Source organism: Euprymna scolopes, chromosome 1 (genome assembly GCF_053919585.1).
Source record: "Euprymna scolopes isolate OS-2025 chromosome 1, ASM5391958v1, whole genome shotgun sequence".
Classification (NCBI taxonomy): Eukaryota; Metazoa; Mollusca; class Cephalopoda; order Sepiida; family Sepiolidae; genus Euprymna; species Euprymna scolopes.
The window spans coordinates 1,994,679-2,019,332 of NC_136482.1; the positions used below are offsets into that span (position 1 = coordinate 1,994,679).

At 34.4% G+C, this 24,654-nt stretch overlaps 1 protein-coding gene across 1 annotated transcript in view; it reads left to right on the forward strand.

The window, feature by feature from the left end:
* LOC145244699 (dynein axonemal heavy chain 3-like) overlaps positions 1–24,654 on the forward strand; it is a 382,877-nt gene that overhangs the window by 209,407 nt on the left and 148,816 nt on the right. Inside the window, exons 35-44 of the mRNA XM_080107154.1 lie at positions 209–339; positions 3,290–3,390; positions 6,422–6,533; positions 7,878–8,011; positions 9,164–9,385; positions 14,679–14,823; positions 20,409–20,647; positions 21,340–21,489; positions 22,903–23,119; positions 23,570–23,683. Of these exons, the coding sequence (XP_079963280.1) occupies positions 209–339; positions 3,290–3,390; positions 6,422–6,533; positions 7,878–8,011; positions 9,164–9,385; positions 14,679–14,823; positions 20,409–20,647; positions 21,340–21,489; positions 22,903–23,119; positions 23,570–23,683 (1,565 nt within the window). The remainder of the gene's footprint in view (positions 1–208; positions 340–3,289; positions 3,391–6,421; positions 6,534–7,877; positions 8,012–9,163; positions 9,386–14,678; positions 14,824–20,408; positions 20,648–21,339; positions 21,490–22,902; positions 23,120–23,569; positions 23,684–24,654) is intronic.

The following is a 24,654-nucleotide window of genomic DNA, read 5'->3' on the forward strand; positions in this document are numbered from 1 at the left end:
TGTGTGCGCGCGCGTGCGTGTGTGTGCGTGTGTGTGTAGGATATTTAACATGTCGACTTCATTTTATGTTGCATGATAATTAAAAAAATTAAATTTGAAACTGCATAACCGAATGATCTTTCTCTCTCTCTCTTTCTCTCTCTCTCTCTCTCTCTCTCTCTCTCTCTCTCTCTCTATATATATATATATATATATATGAATTTTTCAGGAGTTCTTGCCAATACATTTCGTGAGCACGCCTCAAGTGTCACCGCCTGTCGGAAGTGGACGGTTTTTGATGGACCTGTTGACGCTGTGTGGATCGAGAACATGAACACTGTACTAGACGACAATAAAAAAGCAAGTTCACAATAGTTTTTCTTGACTTTCGAAGATTAGTGCATCATTTCTTGTGATTCATGAACGTTTAAAACCAAATTTCTGCATAATGTGAAAATCTATGTTGACAGTTTGTTCCGCTACATTTAAATTTATACAAATCTAAAATCGAAGAACTTGGTAAATAAATAGCATGTCATAACACTATTAAATATTTTGATAAATATCTTGACACACTCCTGTAACGAATTGAACACTTTTGTACGTCAGACTTTTGCCAATCAACGATTACTTTTATTAGATAATTATAGACAGTTTCGATTTTATATAGAAAATATAGATTCAAAATACTTTCGCATCCATTATTGACTGCTATATATATATATATATATATATATATATATATATATATATATATATATATATATATATATATATATATATTGTCTGTGTTTCCGTGTGTATGTGGCAGAGTTCGTTCTCTATGGACTCGAAAATGGCTGGGCCGATTTTTATGAAATTTCACACGAAGGTATTTTATGTCAGGCAGTATTCTTAGATAAGTTTTGTACCGGATTGTCTCCGATAAATATCGAAAATCGATAATCGAAATAATCCTATAAAAGAAGGAACAGGCGATTTTGACGAATATTAACACCTTAAACAGCCTCACACCACAAGTGCCCGAGAGAACTTTTATTACTGTTGTATTGTCGTAAGGATCAACATATGTTGTATTGCTGGGTTTGTGTGTACGTGTCATTGCTTCTAATGTCTATAGTGATTCTTCACTATTTGAACCCACGTTTTAGTTGTGTTTTTTCCAATGTTATGATCGTCTAAATGTTCATATGCGGATGTGTGTGTGTGTGTGTGTGTGTGTGTGTGTGATACATGTATTTGACATACATTATTCAACTACATCGTTAATCTTGGTCCATCTGGAAAATCATTTTGTTCTTGGAAGGGAAGCTGGAACCTAATTGAACGCATGCATTTCACTTCAAAAATGATGGTGGGATTTATATTAGTTTTTATTTCCGTCTAACGTAGTTGAATAGAAAGTGAGTTCTTTGCTTGTGTTTAATTCTAATAGCCTCCATTTTTGAGACACGTCATCTCCCTCCCAAGAGAGGACACAACCGTTAACCCGCCCGCTTTTCTCAACGTCCAAATTCCAACTTCACTCTAATGTCCAGCCAACCTGATCCGTTATTTTTAGAGCTTCCAGTGAAACTTGTCCATTTTATGGCTCAATAATGTTTTGACAACTTTTATCAAAACATCTTCATCTCTTGTTTATCTCGCCAGTTAGATAGATAGATGGATAGACAAATCGAGATGGATCGATAGCTAGATCGATAAAAAGACAGATACATAAACAACAAATAATTTCTACTACATAATATTACGACACAAGCCGAAAGGCCTGGCATATAGAATCAAGAGTAGGTTCTTTGATATGACAGAGGCACGTTCGAAATTAATATTTCTGATTAAAACACCATTTTACCATAAAACGTTTTCGTTTCAATTTTAATTCAAGCCATTATCAACCCACAAGTAATAAGGCAGGCACATAAAATCAACATTAGGTTCTTTGATACGACAGGGGTTCGTTCGAAATGAATGTTTCTGTTTAGAACACAATTGAAGCATGATATTTTATTTGCATTTTAAATTTTAATGCAAAATATATATAAAAAAATATAAAATCAACAATAGGTTCTCTACAGTGCAATGTATTGTGGACAAAGTCACTGTAGCAAGGCATCAGGATCTTCTCCCACTGTACCCGATGGGTACCTTACTAGAGCAAGCAATCGATCGATTTGATTCACAAATAGACGGTTTCACTGATTACGATGACAGTAAAAATATGGAAATGTGAAACACTCGTTGATTATCACTCAATCCTGGAAAACGTCGGGTCTCTTTGCTAGTATATATATATATATATATATATATATATATATATATATATATATATATATATATATATATATATATAATTAAAAATTATCTTCATATCTTTTATATTAAAGAAAATATTTTTCAGTCGTGACACAGGCACTTTGAAAATACGTGAAATTATTTGCCTCGAGGGAGTACAAAATCGACTTCGAAATTTAGTGGCGAATATTTTTCATAGAAGAAAATGTTGCTAGTCTTTTTCTAATCTATCGTGATTTTCATGGTTGATAATCGACTGAGCTTCATCTCTGATTTTTCCCTCTAAAGCATTCACATACAACTTTTCCAGTTACAGTTACTGTAAATAAATATCTGTTCTTCCTCTGGATACCACGATATAACTTCTTCCTAACTGACTAATATGGTCGTTTTCAAACCCAATGTAAACAAATTCTTGTTGAACACCTCCAACCATTACTTCCAATCTTCGTCTATGTTTGGAATTTGAGTGGCTCTTTAAATTCCAATACTTTCCGTGGAGGTCTGTATGGTACTGTTCTTCCTCGGTTCCCTATTTACCTAAATAATTAACGGTAAATTAGCAAAATTCGCTTAATTTCTTAGAATCGAAGTGATTTTCTGACTTCTTATGGTTTTATGCACATTAAAATCATTGGGAATGACAAAAATACGATTTCGTAATAATGAAGCAATAAATAATAAAACTTCAAAATGTCACGGAGAAAACTGTGCGAAAATAGAGCTGACATAACTTAAGTTATGGGTTTTGGATTTTTCGGTTTTCGCGAATCTTTTAATGATAAAATCCGTTCACGCCATTCAGTAAGTTACACAACTATGGAAGCGAAGTGACCGAACGTTGTGTCGCTTTTTACTAGTGAAAAACACTAAATATAATTAGATCGTTATTAGACAATAGCACCGTTCATGTTTTCACTGATGGAACATTATGTAGCTTTCTACTAGTCCAATGCAGTGAAATATTAGCAGAACTGATATTCGATTCTGATCTCTATTTTTTCCTGTTCTTTTTTAGCTTTGTTTGATGAGTGGTGAGATCATTCAAATGAGCAAATGGCAAAATTTGGTGTTTGAAGTGCACAATTTGGAGCAAGCTTCTCCGGCCACGATTAGCAGGCAAGTTTGACGTGACGTGTTATTATTTTATATTTTTTTAATTTGTCATCCCAAACAAGGCATATCGACAATTGGACGTAATATAACATAGTGCATATCAACACGTGGGAAAAATATCAGCAGCAGCAAAGGATGGCTGGCTTGCGAAGAGATTATCAACAGCAGCAGCAGCAGCCGAAAAACGCGCATATGCAAAGTAGAAAGTGTACGCAAGAAGGGAAAAGGAAAAAGGAGAAAAATGCACCAAGTGCTCGGTAGAAGGAAAGTGTGCATTAAAAAAAAATTAACGCATAAAGTTGAGGACGAGAATGGGTTGGCTGTTGCCATCATGCAGTTGGGGGAAAGAAGAAAAGTGTAAATTTTGGGAAATATCTAACCGTAAAGTAGTCCTTTGATAATACAATTTTAATATTTTTGTGACGTATATTTAGTGAAATATTGATATTTTACTAATCTGTAATAAAGCGATTGACACAGTGTATATATATATATATATATATATATATATATATATATATATATATATATATATATATATATACACTGTGTCAATCGCTATATATATATATATATATATATATATATGAACACACAGAGTTTATGCTTACATGCATATAACAAGAATACAAGTTAGTTGTGAGACTGACAACGTTAGGATGGGCCAAAGTTTCCTATAATTCTTTCTTCTCCATATTGTATAAGGTATTCCCGAAGTTTTTTCTTCAAAATTCTGAAAAAAACAAAAAAAAAAAACTTTTATTTAATCCGGCTGAAATTTTGCATGGTAATTAATGCCATAAATGTATATCAAATCTATTACATAAAAAGGGGAAATATTTGCGTGTGCGTATGTCCATCTAAAAGTCAGAAAAGATTAACTAATCTTTACATTTTCCTGATCAGCATATACTCGGAAAAATAATATCTAAAAATTAGAAAAATGGATCAATAGCTTCGAGGTTAATTTTCCTATAATTCGTCCCAAACGGTGGTCAAATTTTATCGCATCCTTCTAATGGCGTATTTCACGCATGCGCCGTGTCACATTTCAAGCATAGATATATCATAAGTTAATTGGCGACATTTAAAGAGACTGGATGACTCCTTTCTAACCCCCCCCCCCCAAAAAAAACCCTCAATAAACATGATACGAAAATTCCCCACACTTCAAATGACATGTTCCGGAACACTTTGATGATTATCTCATCGGTAAGCGGCGTTTTCACACCCACCGGACCTTAATCTGAAAGATAATGTTTATTAAGACAATCCTCAAACTAATTGTAGTTTTTAGATGAGGGGTGATAATTTCTATTATTTGAATTATGCCGACTACTGCTCTCATCTTGATTATTTATTTTACAATGTTTCAGCTTATGTAACATCCAGAGTAACAGAGAGTGTACTAAGTAAAATTCTGTTCTAAGAGACACTTTTCTGGAGGTTGAAGGTTTAATATTTAATGCGGGTAATAAGAAGACTACAATCTCGAATTACTTAAAACTTCAATCCGACGACACAAAAGCATGCTACCCCCATAGATTAAATAATGGTTCCGTTCCAAATTCTGTGTAGATTCCCGAGTTCGACAGAAAGATTTAGGATTTTGATAAGATTCGCTTAAAGAATTCGAAGGTTATATCGGCCGGAGCGTTGTGATAATAACGTTCAAGATGAGAACGGTGTGATAATAATCGAAATAATACGAATGCCCAACTGAGGTCCATAACAGCTGAAATCAGGACAGTCCGAAGAGTGAAATAAATCAGCGTTATTGACAATTTCGCACAGTGCTCACAATTGAACGGTGATAAAATAAAGGATGTTGAGAATTGCTAAATAAAACTTAATGGGCAAGTCAGACATGAACCGAAGTTTATTTGTGTTAAATATGATTTGATTGGAAGAAGGATTGTGAATTTTATTAACGATAGACTGCGTGATTTTTTTCAAGTAACGTTACGTGTTACAAATATAATAATTAATATGATATAGACTGTAACGTTATGTGTAACAAATATAATTACTATGATTCCGACTGTAACGTTATGTGTAACAAATATAATAATATATAACGGTATGTGTAACAAATATAATAACTAATATGTAACGTTATGTGTAACAAATATAGTAACTAAAATAATTCCGACTATAACGTTATGTGTAACAAATATAAATAATTAATATGATTTCGACTGTAACGTTATGTGTAACAAATATAATAACTAATATGATTCCGACTGTAACGTTATGTGTAACAAATATAATAATCATTATGATTGCGACTGTAATGTTATGTATAACAAATATAATAACTAATATATAACGCCATGTGTAACAAATCCAATAAGTAATATGTAACGTTATGTGTAACAAATATAATAATTAATATGATATAGACTGTAACGTTATGTGTAACAAATATAATGATTAATATATAACGCTATGTGTATCAAATATAATAACTAATATGTAACGTTATGAGTAACAAGTATAGTAACTAATATGATTCCCACTGTAACGTTATGTGTAAAAAATGTAATAATTAATATGATTCCGACTGTAACGTTATATGTAACAAATATAATAACTAATATATTATGCTATGTGTAACAAAAATGATAAGTAATATGTTACGTTATGTGTAGCAAATATAGTAACTAATATGATTCCGCCTGTAATGGTATGTGTAACAAATATAATAATTAATTATTCCGACTGTAACGTTATGTGTAACAAATATAATAACTAATATGATTCCAACTGTAACATTATGTGTAACAAATACAATAATTAATTATTCCGACTGTAACGTTATGTGTAACAAATATAATAACTAATATATAACGCCATGTGTAATATAATAATTAATATGTAACGTTATGTATAATAAATATAGTCACTAATATGATTCCGACTGAAACTTTATGTGTAACAAATATAATAATTAATATTATTCCGGCTGTAACGTCCACCGTAACTGCTATATACACACAAGCTTTACAAATGGTTTTGTTTTCTTGCATTTCAGGTGTGGAATGATATACATGGACCCAGCACAATTAGGATGGGAAGTCTTGGTTTCTTCATGGCTGGAGGGAACTCTTAATGGATTTAGTCAAATCGAACACAAAACAATCAAAGTAAAGAGAAATTATCAAATCGTTTAATAATTCGAAATATTTATAAAACGTTAACACAATCTATAATTACACTCGTCCTGAGTGCATGGCTTTATAGTACTCACAGTAGTGAATCACTAATTCAAAAGTATTGAGGAGTGTGGAGTTACTCCTTATTAACCATTCTTTTTAGGTTCACTCAGATCCAGAGTAATTATTATTAAACAGAATTTGACCACAAGACCAAACTAAACTGCCTTGAATATCCCGTCATCCCTCTTTTCTAAATCTAACATTTCGTATAAATAATTGAATTCATTCAAAAGTATCGCAAACAAAAACAAATAAATAGCGCACACACACATATCTATATATAAAAGTGAAATTGTCTGTCTGTGTGTGTACATTTCCCTACCAAACTATTCTGTCAATTTTCAGTCTACAAACTCTAGATTTGACATAAGAGGTATTGAGATTTGGGAAAATCTTTTTAATCAGTTTTCGGTCAGAAATTTGACTGTCAAGGGATCAATGTTCAACGACTTGAGCTTTGAAAACTCTACCAAACTCCTCCGCCAATTTTGGGTCTAAATACTTGGAATTTTAGATGTAGGTTACTTGGACATGGATCCAACTTTTTAATTTGATTTGAGCTCAAAAACAATGAATGTTAAAGGGTTCAAAATTGGGGTTAAAGTTAAGAATGTGACCCCTGAAGTCTCTGCCAAATTACTCAGCCAATTTTTGGTCTAAACATTTGAAATGTTACATAAAGTGTATTCAGGCATAGGGCAAGCTTTCTCACGGGGGTTTGACCGAAAACTTGGCTAGCAATGGGGTAAAAGTTCGAAAGATTTGATCTTTGCGGTCTCTAGCAAACTACTCAGCCAATTTTTGGTCTAGACATTTGAAATTTTACGGGTATTCAGGCATGCAGCAAGCTTTTTAATACGTTTTTGGGCGAAAATTTGGCTGCCAAGAGGTCTTAGTTAAAAGAGTTGACCTTTGCAGGCTCTACCAAATTCTTCTGTCAATTTTGGGTCTAAACACTTGAAATTTTAGATATAGGTTACCTGGACATGAGTCAAACTTTATATATATGTATATATATATATATATATGTATTATATATATATATATATATATATATATATATATATATATATATATATATATATATATATATGACTACTTCTTTACAAGATTGCGAGCGACCAACGGGTAGAATTTACTATCCCCATTTTGTTTAACTTAAAAAGGAAACAATAAAAAATTTAGTACAATGTTTTCTTTGCTAATTTTAGTTGAATCTCTTTGAAAGAAATATTTTACTGTAGAAAAACGCATTATTCTTGCATTTTTCAGTTTCTTTTTTATTGGTTACTCCCGCCAAGTCTGATCTTCGTCACGACGCGTTGTCGACATATTGTGCCGTGCCAGCCGATGCATTTGGTTCTCAGCATGATCAGATTATACGGAATTCTTCTCACACACGTCAGGTATGTCGTGTTAATAAAAAGATTATAAAAACTGTCAACAAACAGAACAGCATATCCAATGGTTTTCATACAGTTTTAGAAAATCATTAAATTACAAGAAAGTCAAATACGCAGATAAAAAAAAAAATCCGAAGGTCGCACCTGCCCGGCCACCCATGGTTGTCAGATTACATTTAAGTTGAATTATTCAACAATTGGTTGAGGAAGAAAAAGAAGTTATGCATCGTCATGTCTCAGGCGAGAGAAACAAGACCTCTCGGTTTGCTCCTGCCGATAGATGACGCATAGGCCACGACTTCGCCTCTTTTCATGACGTCACCACATCACTACATTATCCAAATAAAATTCGTATTTGCCTCCCTTACTACCGCGTTGCTAGTCTTTGTTTACTTTATCGTTACTTTTATGGCATGTGCTCAACTTTCCTTCTCGTAAAATATTATTACTATAAATAAATTAAAATATTATTGCTATGAATAAATTAAATCTTGACATTCAGTAATCCTTATCCTCGAGTTTACTTTTTGCCTTGATAAGTGCCCCACTTACTAAAATGTAGCATGTGACAAATGAACATTTCTTTAAATTTTTAGGCGAGACTCCGCATATCTGATAAGCTTGGTCGATCAGTTGGTTTATTTTCGAAGACAAGTAGTTTACACATGAGAGAGAATAAATTATCAGATTAAAAATAAATGGGTGGGCAGAGCGTACAGAGATCTTAGTGGGTGATTTCGCTCTTGGCGATTATCAAAGTTTTCTTTTCAGTTATTATAAGATTATTGTTAATCTGCCTCGCGCTACGTCTTATAGGTAGATTGACTAAACCTAAGTTTCTTTCTCAACCTCGGTATACGTGACATCATGCTTTATGTTTTACCGTATCTTTAGTCTCTTCCACCGCCATCTCGTCCTGACTTTTACGGGTTAAGTCGTTTATTTCCCAAACTTCGTATCAGTTATACTTACTCTTATCTCGACCCTTGTCAAGATTAAAATTAGCTACCTTGCATTAGGTAAAGAATTATGTCAAGGGCAATTTTCATTATAAAACAAAAGAAAAAAAAACGCCATTTTCATCGAATGGACGCATCTTAAGAATTGATGCATTTGGTTAAATTCTCCTTGTAGTCATTTTTTCTTCCTATTCAGAAATCTACGCACTAAAGATGACAACGACAATGAAACAGAAGAAGCAGATGGCGAAATGTTTTTCACGAACGAAACTAAAATAAAGGAGGAAAGGTCAAACATGATGGTGGCGCAGTTCTTGTTTGCCTTGATTTGGTCTTTCGCTGCGGTTCTTGACTCTGACTCCAAGATGAAATTTCAAGAATTTTTCCATCGTTTGTGCGATAGTGAATGTCATGAAAGGTAAGCAGTTTCATTTTATTTTTCATTTCAGAATTTATAAAAAAAAGTCAGTTATATTCCCATATTTCTTCTTTTCATCATCTCTTTTACTATTTCCGTTTTCTGCACTGCTATCAGCCTTCATAAATGCTTATTTACCAGCAATGCTTCAAGCAAATTACCGCTCTCAACCACTTAGTTTTGCATGTGTCAAAGGTTATCCCTACTCTTGGAGAAACCTGCTAGGATCATCTACCAGATTTAAATCCTTTAAAGATGTTGTCGATATAATATACCCAACACGGTAAAGACCATTCACTTACCAGGAGCTTTCCGCCCATTTAGACATAATCCAGCACACAATTTCACACACATTTTTATATTAATAAATTAATTCAACAACTTATAAGCGATAGTGTCTCTATTTGTTTGTGTGTGTATTTAAATTTTTTTAAGGGAGATAATTACATAAGACATCTGGTATCAAATGGCGCTGAAGGTGTAGAGACCAAATATAACACTGGTCTTAGCAGAATGACTGAGAAGCTATAAATGTAATTTTATGACTTTTGCTGTTTCATAAAAGTAATGTCGTATGACTAAACAGTAGGACCCCTTAATACGGTTTTTATAGGTTACAATGTAGAATACGATGCTTTTTCGGGCCCTGGTTACGGTATTTACCTCGTCTCACAGTGTTATTTATAATGTTATTTGATTATATACATGTGTATGTACTGTACTGTATTTTGTTACTAATTTTTAATTCCGTATCCCGGGGTTTTACTATAGATTTTAAATAAATGAAAAGCTAGAATATATATATATATATATATATATATATATATATATATATATATATATATATATATATATATATATATTAAAAATAGTGAGCGGAAGTTTCTCGAGAGCTCTTTCGGCTATCATATCAGGAGAAAATCGATAGCGTACAAAATAATATTGTGTCGAAAAATAAAGAGTTCTAATGGGGAACTTATTAAATGTGCCAAAAGTACGGGGACACTAAAATAAATTTATTAACGTTGGACTCTGCTATTGGCCAGCATTTGGTTGACAACCCATGCTGCGCCGATAGATATAAAATAGATTGGTTCGAGAAGCTATATAGAGCAGACTCCAAAAACCATTTAAAGATTTTAGAGTCTGTCTCTATTGCGGTGCGTCAACCTTCTTTGTGCCGGCAAAAAGAAACATCCAACGCATTGTTTCTCTTTGGGGAACTTCGATCTTTTCTCCCGCTTTTTTTTCTCCTCCCTCGTTGTGCCAATATTTTAATCGTTTTTAAACGTTAATAAATTTATTTTAGTGTCCTCGTACTTTTGGCACATTTAATAAGTTCCCCATTAGAACTCTTTATTTTTCGACACAATATTATTTTGTACGCTATCGATTTTCTCCTGACGAGATGATAGCCGAAAGAGCTCTCGAGAAACTTCCGCTTACTATTTTTAAAACTATATATAAATTCTGTACCTCTAAACATTTATTTAAATATATATATATATATATATATATATATATATATATATATATATATATATATATATAGCTGCTGAGAAAGTTTTCGCATGACTTCTATTAAACAGGTTACTGGAGGATGTTTGTCCTAATGTTATTCCAGAGTCACAAAGTAGCTTTAGGTCTGGCAGAGGAACTATGGATATGATTTTTCAGCCCGGGCAAGTCCAGAAGAAATGCATTGAACAACAGATATCACTGTATCAAGTGTTTGTTGATCTAACCAAAGCATTTGACACCGTTAACATGGATGCTCTCTGGTTAATATTATTGAAAGTAGGGTGTCCTCCAACCTTTGTTAGAATATTCAAGGAACTGCACAGGGACTTGAAAGCTCGAGTCTCGTTTAACGGAAAATTGTCTGATGAAATCCCAGTTGACAATGGTGCCAAACAAGGTGATATTCCTGCCCCTACTCTTTTCTCTACATATCTTGCTGCTCTACTTGCTCATGCGTTTCGAGGTTGCGATAGGGGTGTCATATTAAAGTTTCGAACCACAGGTCGCATTTTTAATCTTAGAAGATTTAATGCCAGAACCAAGCTGTATCATGTCTTGGTCAAGGAATTACTGTATGCAGACGATGCTGTTTTTTTTTCACACATTGAGACTGATATGCAGCATATAATGGATAGCTTTGCCGACTCCTGCACTGCCTTTGGTCTGAGGATCAATCTGTCTAAAACAAAGGTGATGTTCACTCCTGCATCGGGCCAGTCATACGTGGAACCGAACATCATGGTCTGTGGTGCTAAACTGGGAGTAGTTTATTCATTTGTGTAACTTGGTAGTTCTCTGTCGAGGGATGGCTGTCTCGACACTGAAATTCACAGGCGAATTCAGAAGGCATCTGTAGCTTTTGGAAGGTTGGAGAAGAGAGTATGGTCTGATCTTGGAATCACAGAAAGGATTAAGATTTGCATTTACAAGACCTGTGTGCTAATCACTGTTGTATTCATCGGGGACATGGACATTGCATCAAATGCACATAAAATGGATTGAATGATTTCACCACAAATATTTGAGACGAATCTTAAACATCAAGTGGCAAGCACAAGTACCCGATATAGAAGTCCTTGTGGGAGCATGTTGCTCTAATGTTGAGACCCTTGTAATTGGATCGCATATGCGTTTGGTGGAATGAATGATTGTAGGCTGCCAAAACAATTTTTTTACGGGAGCTGGAAAATGGAAAGCACCCTCAACACAAGCCTAGGAAGAGGTTCAGGGACTTTTACAAAGAATAATTTGGAAGTCTTACAAATCGACATCGACACATGGAAAGAACTTACTCTGCCAAGGCCGAAGTGGCGAAATATTGTACGTGAAAGTTGTGATGCGAAAAGAAAGCAGACCCACAGCAATCTGAAGCGAGAGCTTCGCAAAGGTATAGTTGATGGTCTTAACCATGACACACAGAGCTGGAAATGCGACACTTGTGAGCGAGTCTTTCTGTCAAAAGCTGGCTACGTCAACCACCTTAAGTCGCACAAAACTCCTGTTCAGGTAAACTTTGCACCTATTAGTTCGAACCAAACGATCTGTTTAACATGCAGCAAAGTTTTCAAGTCTACTGCTGGTTTGAGAAGATATATAATTGTTAATAGGAATACTCTTCAATCTCCAGAGGAAGTTAACTCGATATAAATTGCTCAATTTGTATGTCACATCTGCTTCAAGATGTGCAAATCTGCTGCGAGGTTGCAGAGTCATCTGAGATGGCATGGACGACAAGATTGGGAGAACTCAATGTGACGGCGATCATCTGGAAAGATGCAGCAATCATCATCATATAGTGCGTCAAAGTATGTTCTTTTAAAATAAAGTTTTTTTAATTCATCAATATCAATATTAATATTGTGGGGTCTCTATTAGAGCTTGACATTTATGAAAAGGAAGTAATTTTATTTTTAATTTATTCATATCAATAATATTTTAATTTATGTATATCAATTATACTTTAATGTATTAATAGCAATAATATTTTAATTTATGTATATCAATTATACTTTAATGTATTAATAGCAATAATATTTTAATTTATGTATATCAATTATACTTTAATGTATTAATAGCAATAATATTTTAATTTATGTATATCAATTATACTTTAATGTATTAATAGCAATAATATTTTAATTTATGTATATCAATTATACTTTAATGTATTAATAGCAATAATATTTTAATTTATGTATATCAATTATACTTTAATGTATTAATAGCAATAATATTTTAATTTATGTATATCAATTATACTTTAATGTATTAATAGCAATAATATTTTAATTTATGTATATCAATTATACTTTAATGTATTAATAGCAATAATATTTTAATTTATGTATATCAATTATACTTTAATGTATTAATAGCAATAATATTTTAATTTATGTATATCAATTATACTTTAATGTATTAATAGCAATAATATTTTAATTTATGTATATCAATTATACTTTAATGTATTAATAGCAATAATATTTTAATTTATGTATATCAATTATACTTTAATGTATTAATATCAATAATATTTTAATTTATGTATATCAATTATACTTTAATGTATTAATAGCAATAATATTTTAATTTATGTATATCAATTATACTTTAATGTATTAATAGCAATAATATTTTAATTTATGTATATCAATTATACTTTAATGTATTAATAGCAATAATATTTTAATTTATGTATATCAATTATACTTTAATGTATTAATAGCAATAATATTTTAATTTATGTATATCAATTATACTTTAATGTATTAATATCAATAATATTTTAATTTATGTATATCAATTATACTTTAATGTATTAATAGCAATAATATTTTAATTTATGTATATCAATTATACTTTAATGTATTAATAGCAATAATATTTTAATTTATGTATATCAATTATACTTTAATGTATTAATAGCAATAATATTTTAATTTATGTATATCAATTATACTTTAATGTATTAATAGCAATAATATTTTAATTTATGTATATCAATTATACTTTAATGTATTAATAGCAATAATATTTTAATTTATGTATATCAATTATACTTTAATGTATTAATAGCAATAATATTTTAATTTATGTATATCAATTATACTTTAATGTATTAATATCAATAATATTTTAATTTATGTATATCAATTATACTTTAATGTATTAATAGCAATAATATTTTAATTTATGTATATCAATTATACTTTAATGTATTAATAGCAATAATATTTTAATTTATGTATATCAATTATACTTTAATGTATTAATAGCAATAATATTTTAATTTATAGCAATAATATTGTGGGATTGCGTTCGCGCATAATATTTATAAATATGGATATGTTTTACTTTTAATTTATTCATATAAAAATAGTGTAGGGTCTACACCAATCTATCCAGATTCGAAGGGTCTAGCAAATATATATTACCCAGCAATGCTTTAAGAAAACTACAGTTGTGATTTATTTTCAGATAAAATTGAGCTATTTATCTTTCTGAAGGTTACATTGAAACGCTGACTATTTATTTCAAATGGGGGAAATAGATTGATAACAGGGCGAAACACAGGCATAAAAATCTTTGCTCCGAACTTTGAATTAAATGTGAAATCTTTGCTCCGAACTTTGAATTAAATGTGACCAGATATAATGATTGATTGGCAGTTCATGATGGTCTTTCCCAAATATGATGTAATATCTTTTTATTGTGGAGATAATTTCGATGACCTGTACACTCACTTAAAGTAAGATACGATTTTATTTTTCAGGCCGAAAGAAGTAAAAATATCACGTGGTTTGTTCTTTCCGAAGAAAGGTTCCATTTATGATTATGTCTACATGAAAAAGACCTATGGCGCTTGGCGGACTTGGAGTAGCTTGGTCGAACCAACTGTCATCGGTGAGCAAGTTGAGGTAAAACAAAAACAAATGTTTTTATGGCAATCGGCTCAGACAAGGTTGTGTCTAACCTGCATGCCAAAAAAAAAAAAAAATTTTTTTTCTTCAAACTAAACCTTACCTAACACTCTAATCCTAATGGAGATCTACTGTTATTTGTAAGTAAGCTCCAATCCCTCGTCATCCCTCGCCTATCTTTCACGAGAAACACCCGTCTGGCTGAAACTTCTGTCAATAATTTTCCACACTCTTTATCTGTGCCTAAATCAAAACGTAGATTCCATGAGCAAAGCTTCTTTCTTAGAACTACACACCAGTGGAACTCTCTGCCGCTTGCCTGTTTCCCACCTGACTACAACTTGGACGTCTTCAAGTCCAACATAAACAAACTCCTGAAAAACCGCCCCCTTAAGTAAGACACTCTATCAAAACCCCCAATACTAATGATTACTACAATACTATCTCATTGATTACTGTACACGCAATAACCCTTATCACTGAGTGGCCTTCGGGCCTTGATAGGTGGTGACCCCCATGTAAAAAAAAAAACAAAATAAAACCCTGTCTCTTGAACGCTAACAATCTGCTCCTTCCCACCAAGCCGCCACCTAACTCCTATATTGCACAGCATTTGTAGTGGAATCTTTAACTTCCAGCCCCTAACCCTCATATGCTAACTGCTTAGTCATCACTAAACATCTATACGTTTCTACCTCTTAGACATGCATTAGAGTTCATTCGTATTCAGTGAGGTATTTAACAGCCAAAGTATGTACTCGGAAGCAAAGCGATCTGCATTACATAACTGTCTTCTCCTAGATAGTTTTGCAACTATTAACACGAAACTGAACTGATACTCCTTGTTATGCTAAATGTCCATGACTCTTACTTGAAAGCTGAAATTATCTTCCCTCAATAATAGAAACACACTTTATACCTACAACTTCAACTTTATTCGCATCTACTGAAAACCTGCCCATATATCTATTTACTTATACATGACTCAAAACTTACTGTTTTATCAGTACTATATTGCACTCGCATCTCAAACCCTCCTGACATCTAAAATATACTTTGGGCACAACTCATAGTTCAATTCTTAATATCTACTCATACTCTAACGTTATCATAGACCTAAGCTAACATGAATCAAAATAAAAAAAATATAAAGGGAAAGCCTCAAACCACATTATCTCCTTTCTAACAAGCCTTCTTACAATCTTAGTTGCTTACACTGCATGAGCTCTACTCACCCCCTTTATCCAGTAACAATGAAATAGCAATGTCCCTAATTCACTTTGAGGAGTGTAACTATTCAGCAGATATATAACCTGTACAAACTAACCCGGTAACATTAACTAACCACGTGGGGTCGCAGAAATACCTGGATTAGAACTCAGGCGCGGAGCAAACCCTCTCAGTGCTGACAGACCCAGTAGATCTTCCCAGATCATCCGTCTAGGAAAAGGAAAACTCTGAAACTAAACCAAAGGGAAGAGAGGCCTCTTCAGTCTTGGATGACAACCTTCCTAGAGCTTGTGACTAAAACAAATTACCGGTTTGCAAACCTAAACTGCTTAAGGAGTAGATAGGCTCTGTCTATCGCCCGGCTTCCGTACTCCTTCTTTGCCTATTAGTTAGGCGCAGAGATCGAATCACAATGATCCGACAGAAACACTCAGTGGTAGATATTGTTCCTTGTCTAGGGCAACGAACGCCATTTTCCCCACTCCCGACACCACCACCCCTAAAACTGGGCACTTGAGAGTGCTTGAGTACCATATATGCCTGAGCAATTAGATTGGGTTGACCTTCCTCTGATGGGTTGAGGGTACCGGATTGACAGTTCCTGGCTGTTGTTTCCGACTGGTAGTACAGGTGCCCTATAACTTTGGTAGCGCTTAGAGCGGCTGCTCCATCAACAGTTATAAAATATCGGGATGTTTGTAGTGCCATGTCGCGCATGGAAAGGGACCCTGCACTCATTCCCGGTGGGCTTTCCTGAGGCCACAATACTAATTGAAGAAAGGTCAGCTGATGGTCTACTTGTGATGCATGTCTGATGCTCTGCATAACCTCTTATTCAGCCCCCCTTACCTAAACTGAAACACTTTAAAAATATGACGACAGTACATAAGCTTAAACCAGGCTTAAGGTAAAACAAATCCAACTTGCCCCCTCCCTTGAGGCTTGCATTCACAAATATCCGTGGGCTTAGAACTAATTTAGCTGATGTTGAAACATTTCTCCTAACAGATACCCCGGATATCTTAGCACTAAGTGAGACTAACCTACACTTCTCCATCCCCTCTAACTACTTTAACATGCCTGGATATCTCCCACTCTGCCGTAAGGACTCTGACAGACACATGCACGGACTTGGAGTTTACATTCGTAACACCCTCACCCTGACTAGAGAAATAAACCTAGAATCGGATGATCAAGCCTTTATGTGCTTTAGACTTATCATGCAACACAACATTAGCTACTTTTATTTTCTCTACCGCTCTCCCTCGACCCAAGACTCCACCATAATAAACAAGGTCTCTGACAGCATAGACACAGCACTCTCCCCCGAACCTAGCGCACAAGTACATGTATTTGGTGACTTCAATGTCCACCACAAAAACTGGCTTGGATTCTCTACTTACACAGATGCAGCGGGCAGCACAACTCATAGCTTCTTATATCTCACTCTCTATCACAAATTGTTACGTTTTCAACCCGTTTCCATGACCAGGAAGAACAACATGCATCACTTCTAGATCTGTTTTTGACCAAAATTCCCGATGATTATATAACGAATGCCGACAGCCTTCTGGGGAACGCTGATCATGCAGTGATAATGGTTGAAGTCGCCCTAAACTCTAGAGCCAAAACTGAAGAGCCAGTGCTCAAAACCACGAGATATTATAAAAAGGCTGACAGGGATCAGAGATCTTATCAGAGATGTCCCATGGGGAAATATTTTTTCTTTTCCTGCTGAACAGTGCGCAAACGAGACCACTGAATGGTTCAAAACTGCAATCGAAGCGCATGTTCCCATGCGGAAATTTTATAGCAAGCCCCACTCTCCCCAATGGTTTACTTCGACTTGCGCAACTGCCGTCGCTCAAAGGCAGCATGCATACCGCAGATTAAACCGACATAAGTCCAGTTCAAGCAGACAGAAGTACATAGAAGCTAGAAGTAACGTTAAGAAAGAAATAGCGACAGCTAAGAGAGAATTTACGGAAACCACTAAAAAACGCATTGAAGCACAAAACTAGGAAATCGTGACTTCTGGAAAATCTACAACAGTGTAGTAAATAATGGGCAATCAACAATTCCCCCACTAACCAAAAATCACGAGGTTGTTTGCTCAGCAACCGAGAAGGCTAACATGCTTGCCCGCTTGTTTGCCTCAAACTCCACACTGGACCCTTTCAACCACCCCCTACCTGACTTTCCTATGCGGACTTTCCTATGTGGAAGCTTGTGGGCCTGAGGGTCTGCCGAGGAAACATCAAATTTATCCAGGTGAATTATCTTCTCCATGAGGGAAAACATTAGTTCGGTAAATTGTGGTGTTTTATCATAGAACGGGAGACAGAGCAAAACCTCTTTACTAGGCTTTACCGAACTAATTTCACAGCCAATAATAAACGTAAGAGCAAATAGTAAACGTACGAGCAAATAGCAGGTAGCAGCAGTAAACGCAAGAACTGTTAGTAACGAAATGTTGAAGAAGAACAAAAAACTCAGCCCTTTTTAAAAGGAAAAGGAACGTGTGCAAAATCACGTGCCATAGAAACTTTTACTTTAACGGAAATATAACACTCTCGTTCAGATTAACCTTGTGCTTATTAGTCCAAACCAAACGATCTGTTTGATATGCAGCAAACTCAGCGGAAATTCTTCACATATTATTCAAGATGTGCAAATCTGCGCCGGGACTGCAGAGTCATCTGAGATGGCATGGCCGGTGAGATGGGGAGAACTCAATATGACAGCGATCATCTGGAAAGATGCAGCAATCATCATGTACGTATGTATGAATGTATGTACGTATGTATGTTTGTATGTATGTATTATGTATGTGTGTGTCCAAATAAAACTCTAGAACTACCAAACAAACATCCACGAAGTTAGTATTTTCTTGATTGGTATTGCTCGATGAATTGTTCCAAGATTTAGAAAAATATTTTATTATTTGACTATGAATTGGCGCAGATTTTTTCACTAATTAAGTAACTTAATTTATTTTTTACTTAACTTAAATTATTTTTTATCTCGATGTGTATGTGTATATATCCAGAAAGAGGAATGGACTGAGCGGAGAGTGATATGGAGGTTTGAGAAAGGTGAGGAAATGGACGAGAGAAACGGAAGTGTTAATAGAAATGTATTACAATTTTTCCTCAGACAACAACCGACATCTCTGCTATTTATGCATAAGTGATACTTCCAATCATTTCCATTAGGGAATAAAGGTAGAAACTGAATGCACAATCGATCTTTATTGCATTTTAGAAAACAGATGAAGAGTTTATCAGCTTGTCACGAAAGAAAAACGACCATAAAGATGACTGTTAACAACAACGCCAACAAAAGATAGAAAGAATAGTCATTTATCTATTAAATTCTAATATCCATTTTACATTGCACACGTTTTAAAACTTAGATTACCTGTCGTCTTGTCGACAATAAACAGCTCGTTAACACGCTGTAGATAGTCGGATTAATTGCTACTGGCACCTTTTTCTTTCTCTTTTCATTTGTTATTAATATTCATTATGATAGTGGAGATCTAATAGCAAAACGTTCTTTTTCTTTGGTCCAACGATTTAACACCATTCTTTCTTTATGACACTTTGTTCTTTTATCGTTTTTCTTTTACAGGACAGAAAATTTAAATTAAGTTTCTCTTCGCCCTTACGCATAGGGAATGGGCGGAGATAGAGCTTCAGAAAAGACGTCCAAATCCAACTAGATCGACAGCCAAAGATAGACATTTTCTTATATTTTGTGTTACGTGTCACCGCCGACTTCTTATTCATAACTTCATATCCTCGCACGTAGTTTTAGTTCAAATATTTAACACTTAATAGAATTTTCTACTTTTCTGCTTAACTGAACCTTATATTGAAATATACTTTTATTTTTAAAGACAGCCACGTCAAATTTTGTTTCATCAGACTTTTGCTATCCATTGGTCTGCCAGACTTTGAAATAGCATATTCATTTTCAAGCATATCTTGTTTTTTTTTAAATAGTTATTCAATGCTTCCGTTCAGTCTCGAAAGACAAAGGATACATCCTGTAATGGCAGCTACGCGTGTAATTGTGAGGCAAGGGTTGCGTAATCCCAACCACACCTCTCCTGAATCGACACTGTTTGAGTTCAGTGGCAAGGAGAAGTCCAGGACGACTGGAAACAATGCTGAGATAAGCGGAAAGCACACGCAGCACCTGGAAGTTCTAAATGACCACCCATTTTATACTGACCAGGTTCAACGTTGCTTAACTTCGGTGACCAAGCGAGAACTGGTGTGTCAACGTGATTATGCCGTATATAGTTATTAATGCTTATTTAAGATGTATGCTTTTTCTATTGACAGCCGAGCAAGATAATCATAAACACAGTGGAAACGGAACGTATTCGTTATTTGCTGAAGTTGTTTGTCGACCATGGTTTGCCCCTGCTTCTTGTCGGCCCAACCGGAACCGGAAAAAGCGTCATCATCAATGATTTCTTTCTTCAACAACCGAAAGACAAATACATCATTTGCAACATAAATTTTTCTGCGCAGACATCAGCAAATCAGACCCAAGATATTATGTTCTCAAAACTCGAAAGGTAGACATCTTTTTTTAAAGATTTGTTTTTACTGATGAATCCCGATTATCAAAACTAAAAGCCATTCGAGGATAAAAATTAGAAAGAGAAACTAGTGATAGATGCACTAGCCCAGATGTGACAACAATACTCCTCCCTCACTTCGTTAAAATCTTTAATCAATCAAGCACTAGTCCACAATCCTATCTTTGTTTTATCGTTATTTCCATGGCAAGTGCTCGTCTGAGCTCCAATCTCTGCCCCCTCGTCAATCTTTAACGAAAAACACCCGTCTAGCTGAAACACTGTCAATAATTTTCCCCACTCTTTATTTGTGTCTAAACCAAAACGTAGATTCCATGAACAAAGTTTCTTTCTTAGAACTGCACGCCCGTGGAACATTCTTCCATTTGCCTGTTTCCCAGCTGACGACAACTTGGTTGTCTTCAAGTCCAACAAAAACAAATTCTTGATGAACCGCTCCCTTAAGTAATGCAATTTACTAAATTTCTATTACTAACGATTACTACAATATTATCCCATTGACTATTTTACACTCAATAAACCTTATCCTCAAATGGCCTCCGGGCCTTTATTAGTGGTGACTCCTATGTAAATAAAAAAATAGTAAACTTTCTTTAGAAAACAAACGTTTGAATATTTTTTATTCTGATCAATACTGTTTTAATTCCTTGGTTCGGTATTTAAATTAGGAGAAGAAAAGGAGTCTATGGCCCAGCTGGTGGCAAGAAAATGTGCGTCTTTGTGGATGACCTCAATATGCCATCCCTTGAGAAATACGGTGCGCAACCCCCAATAGAATTACTACGACAATGGCTCGATCAAGGTTTTTGGTACGACAGGTAATGTATTGATTTCCTGAGCTATTTATATAAAACACGTTTGATTTCATCATAATTACTACTACTAATCTTATGTCTCCTGCTGATAATAATAATGGTACTACTACTACTACTACTACTACTACTACTACTACTACTACTACTACTACTACTACACCATATTATGATTAGTGATAGGATGAGTTCAATATTTTCCCGATTCCGACACAATTACCGATACTGTGTCAAATTTTCGATTCCCGTACAATTACTGATTCTAATCGATTCCGATACAATCACTGATTTCCGATTCCAATACAAAATAAACTTAAAACGCATCTGACGACAGTCCACCAGCGAAATATATTTCGGTGGTTGCCGGTCATCAAATGCGTTTTATGTTTATTTAATTTCTAAAAGAATCAATCTTTGTCATTTCTCGATTTATACATTCGTTGGCCATAATAAAACACACACACACACACATACACAGCTGGTTATAAAAATATATCTTTTATTTGTAAATATAACCTTTTTGACGAGTCGAATGGGGTGCGTGACGGGGGTGGTCGTATGCGAAGAAAAATGTCTCGTATGTCTCTCTTGACCACCCTTCTGTCTCTCCCTGTATCTCTTTATATTTGGCTCAGATGACGTCAACAATCCAACCTGTATTGTTTAAAAAATATGGTCACTCGCTTACCAGGGATTTTAATTCCTAGAATTTGATCCTCTTTTGACGTCATCTCTTGGGCGTTGCATCTAGACTTGTGACCAACTTTTTGTTTGACGTCACTCCATAAAGATCTGGATTATCTAGCATAATTACCAATTCCGATTCTTTTTAAATTTATAAAATTTTGCTAAAGAGTTTTTTGCGGGGGCGGTCAGATCACTCCCAAAACCCGTGTGATATGCGCATATATGTTCAGAAGCCTAAAAATACTGGTGGGGACACATTTACTGGTAATAAATATTATTTTATTCTTCATATCAGCAATAGAAATGAGGTTTCAATAAAGACAAAAATGAAACAATCGAAAAAATCATTTGTGGTAAATAGGCACAAAGTTTCCGATTCCGATGACCCTAAAAGTTCCGATTTTCCTGTTCCCGATTCCGAGTAATCGTAACAACACTAATCACGATTAATTAATTTTTGTATATCTGATTATAGATCGATTATAGGTTCTAAAATACTCACGAGAAATGCACCACTTGTAATACGATGCACTAATTTGTGATGCCGAGTGTGCCCTACGTTGAAAAATATATTCGTAATGTTACTACAATTACCAACATGGCTAATCACAGTAAAGACAAAACTGCACCAAGTTTTCTACATCCACAACCTTATACAGAAAATTCCGTTTTTAACACAATTTTAAGAAAACCAACGCTAAATATTGTCAACATTTGTGTCTTTCTCCTCAGAAAGGACTCAAGTGCGGCGGAACTATGCGACATGCAGATTGTATCCGCGATGGCACCACCGGGTGGCGGCAGGAATCCCATCACACCACGCTTGTTGCGCCATTACAATATCATCGGAATCGAAGCTTTTTCGGAAGAAGTTTTGAAAAGTGTTTTTTCGCCATTAATGGACTGGCACTTCAAGAAATTTCCAACCGCATTGAGAAGATATTCCAGGGTTTGTGTAATTCTATTTTAATGTCAGATAAAAAAAAAACTCGATTCGTGTGTGTATTTTTGCACAGCAGTTCATGTGATTACATCCACACTTGCATGCATTATTTTATGAAAAATTATGGACATCATCCTAGCAGGTGAGACACATGGTCAGTTCTAGCTTCAATGAAAGTGTTTGTATGAAACGAATTGGATTCAAAGTTGGCACACCTCAGCTTTCAGTCGGCATCATGTTTGTGTGTATGTATATGAGTTTGCATGCTTGTATGTGCTCATGTGTGACTGCGTATGAATGTCCATGTGTGTGTATGTGTGAGTGCATTGGTGTTTGTATGTGTATGTGTGCAGCGTCGCCCATAAGCCGATTGAACATAATTATTCTCTGAATCTACGGATGCCCATCTATGTAATAATCTACTTTAATGATTAAAACTTGTTTCGTCTTTTGTAGATTCTAATCCACGCCACATTGGAAATCTATCAAAAAGCTGTTACCAAGTTTTTGCCGACGCCAACAAAATCACATTATCTTTTCAACCTGAGAGATTTCTCGAGGGTAGTTCAGGTAATTATTTTTCTACTTTGTTTTCAAACTAAAAAATAGACTCTAGAAATGCGACCCGTTGAATCACGTATTAAGCTCGAATTTAATTGTTTGAATCAAGGAAAAGTAAGTTTTAACATCAACTTCAAAATGAAAATAAATACATAAAAATATTTTTTAAGTATTACTACCTGTGTGATATTCTATTTTGTTTATAATCAACTATAACATTGTTATAGAATTCGCTTTTATTACCTACGTTTGTTAATAAACAGAGATTGACGAAAGCGAGAGTTATAGATCTAAGTGTTGAGACCATTATTCGGAATTAGAATGGGAATCGGAAGAATGCGAACTTTTTGGAGTATTATCATCCGCCCAGGTCTGCATCTGGAGAGGTAAGTTCAGCTTCTACTGTATAGCCACAACAAACGCTACAGTGCGTCAGATACAAAAAGTTATTATCCCAGGAGACAGAATTTTGTCGTGGTCGTGATCATGGTCGTGATCGTCGTGGTCGTGGTCGGGGTCGACGTCGCTGTCATCATCAACATCATCATCATCATGTTGACAGAATTAAAACACTAATTATATTAAAAGTTTAACAGAAAATTGTCTGTATTTAATTATCATTTCATGAATGAAATTTTGAAAGTAAAATTTAACTTTTACATTTTATCATTTGTTTATTAAATTGTGATTAAAATAATTGGGTACGCTCACATTAAAAATTTGTTTATTTGGAACGCTGAAAATGCAGAGTAAATTATTTTAAAGGTGGTTATTATTGTTTTCAACTTTAATTTCATAAATCATAAACAACAAAAAAGTGACTGGTTTTATTTATTACTAGCATGTGTACCTGGCATTACCCGGGTGTTTGGAGGTGTGTGTTGAGCAAAAAAAAAAAAAGTGGTAGTAGGGAGGAAGGCTTGAAACTGCACCGCGAAGGAGAAAAAGAACATGAAAAAAGTGGTTTCTACTGTTACGAT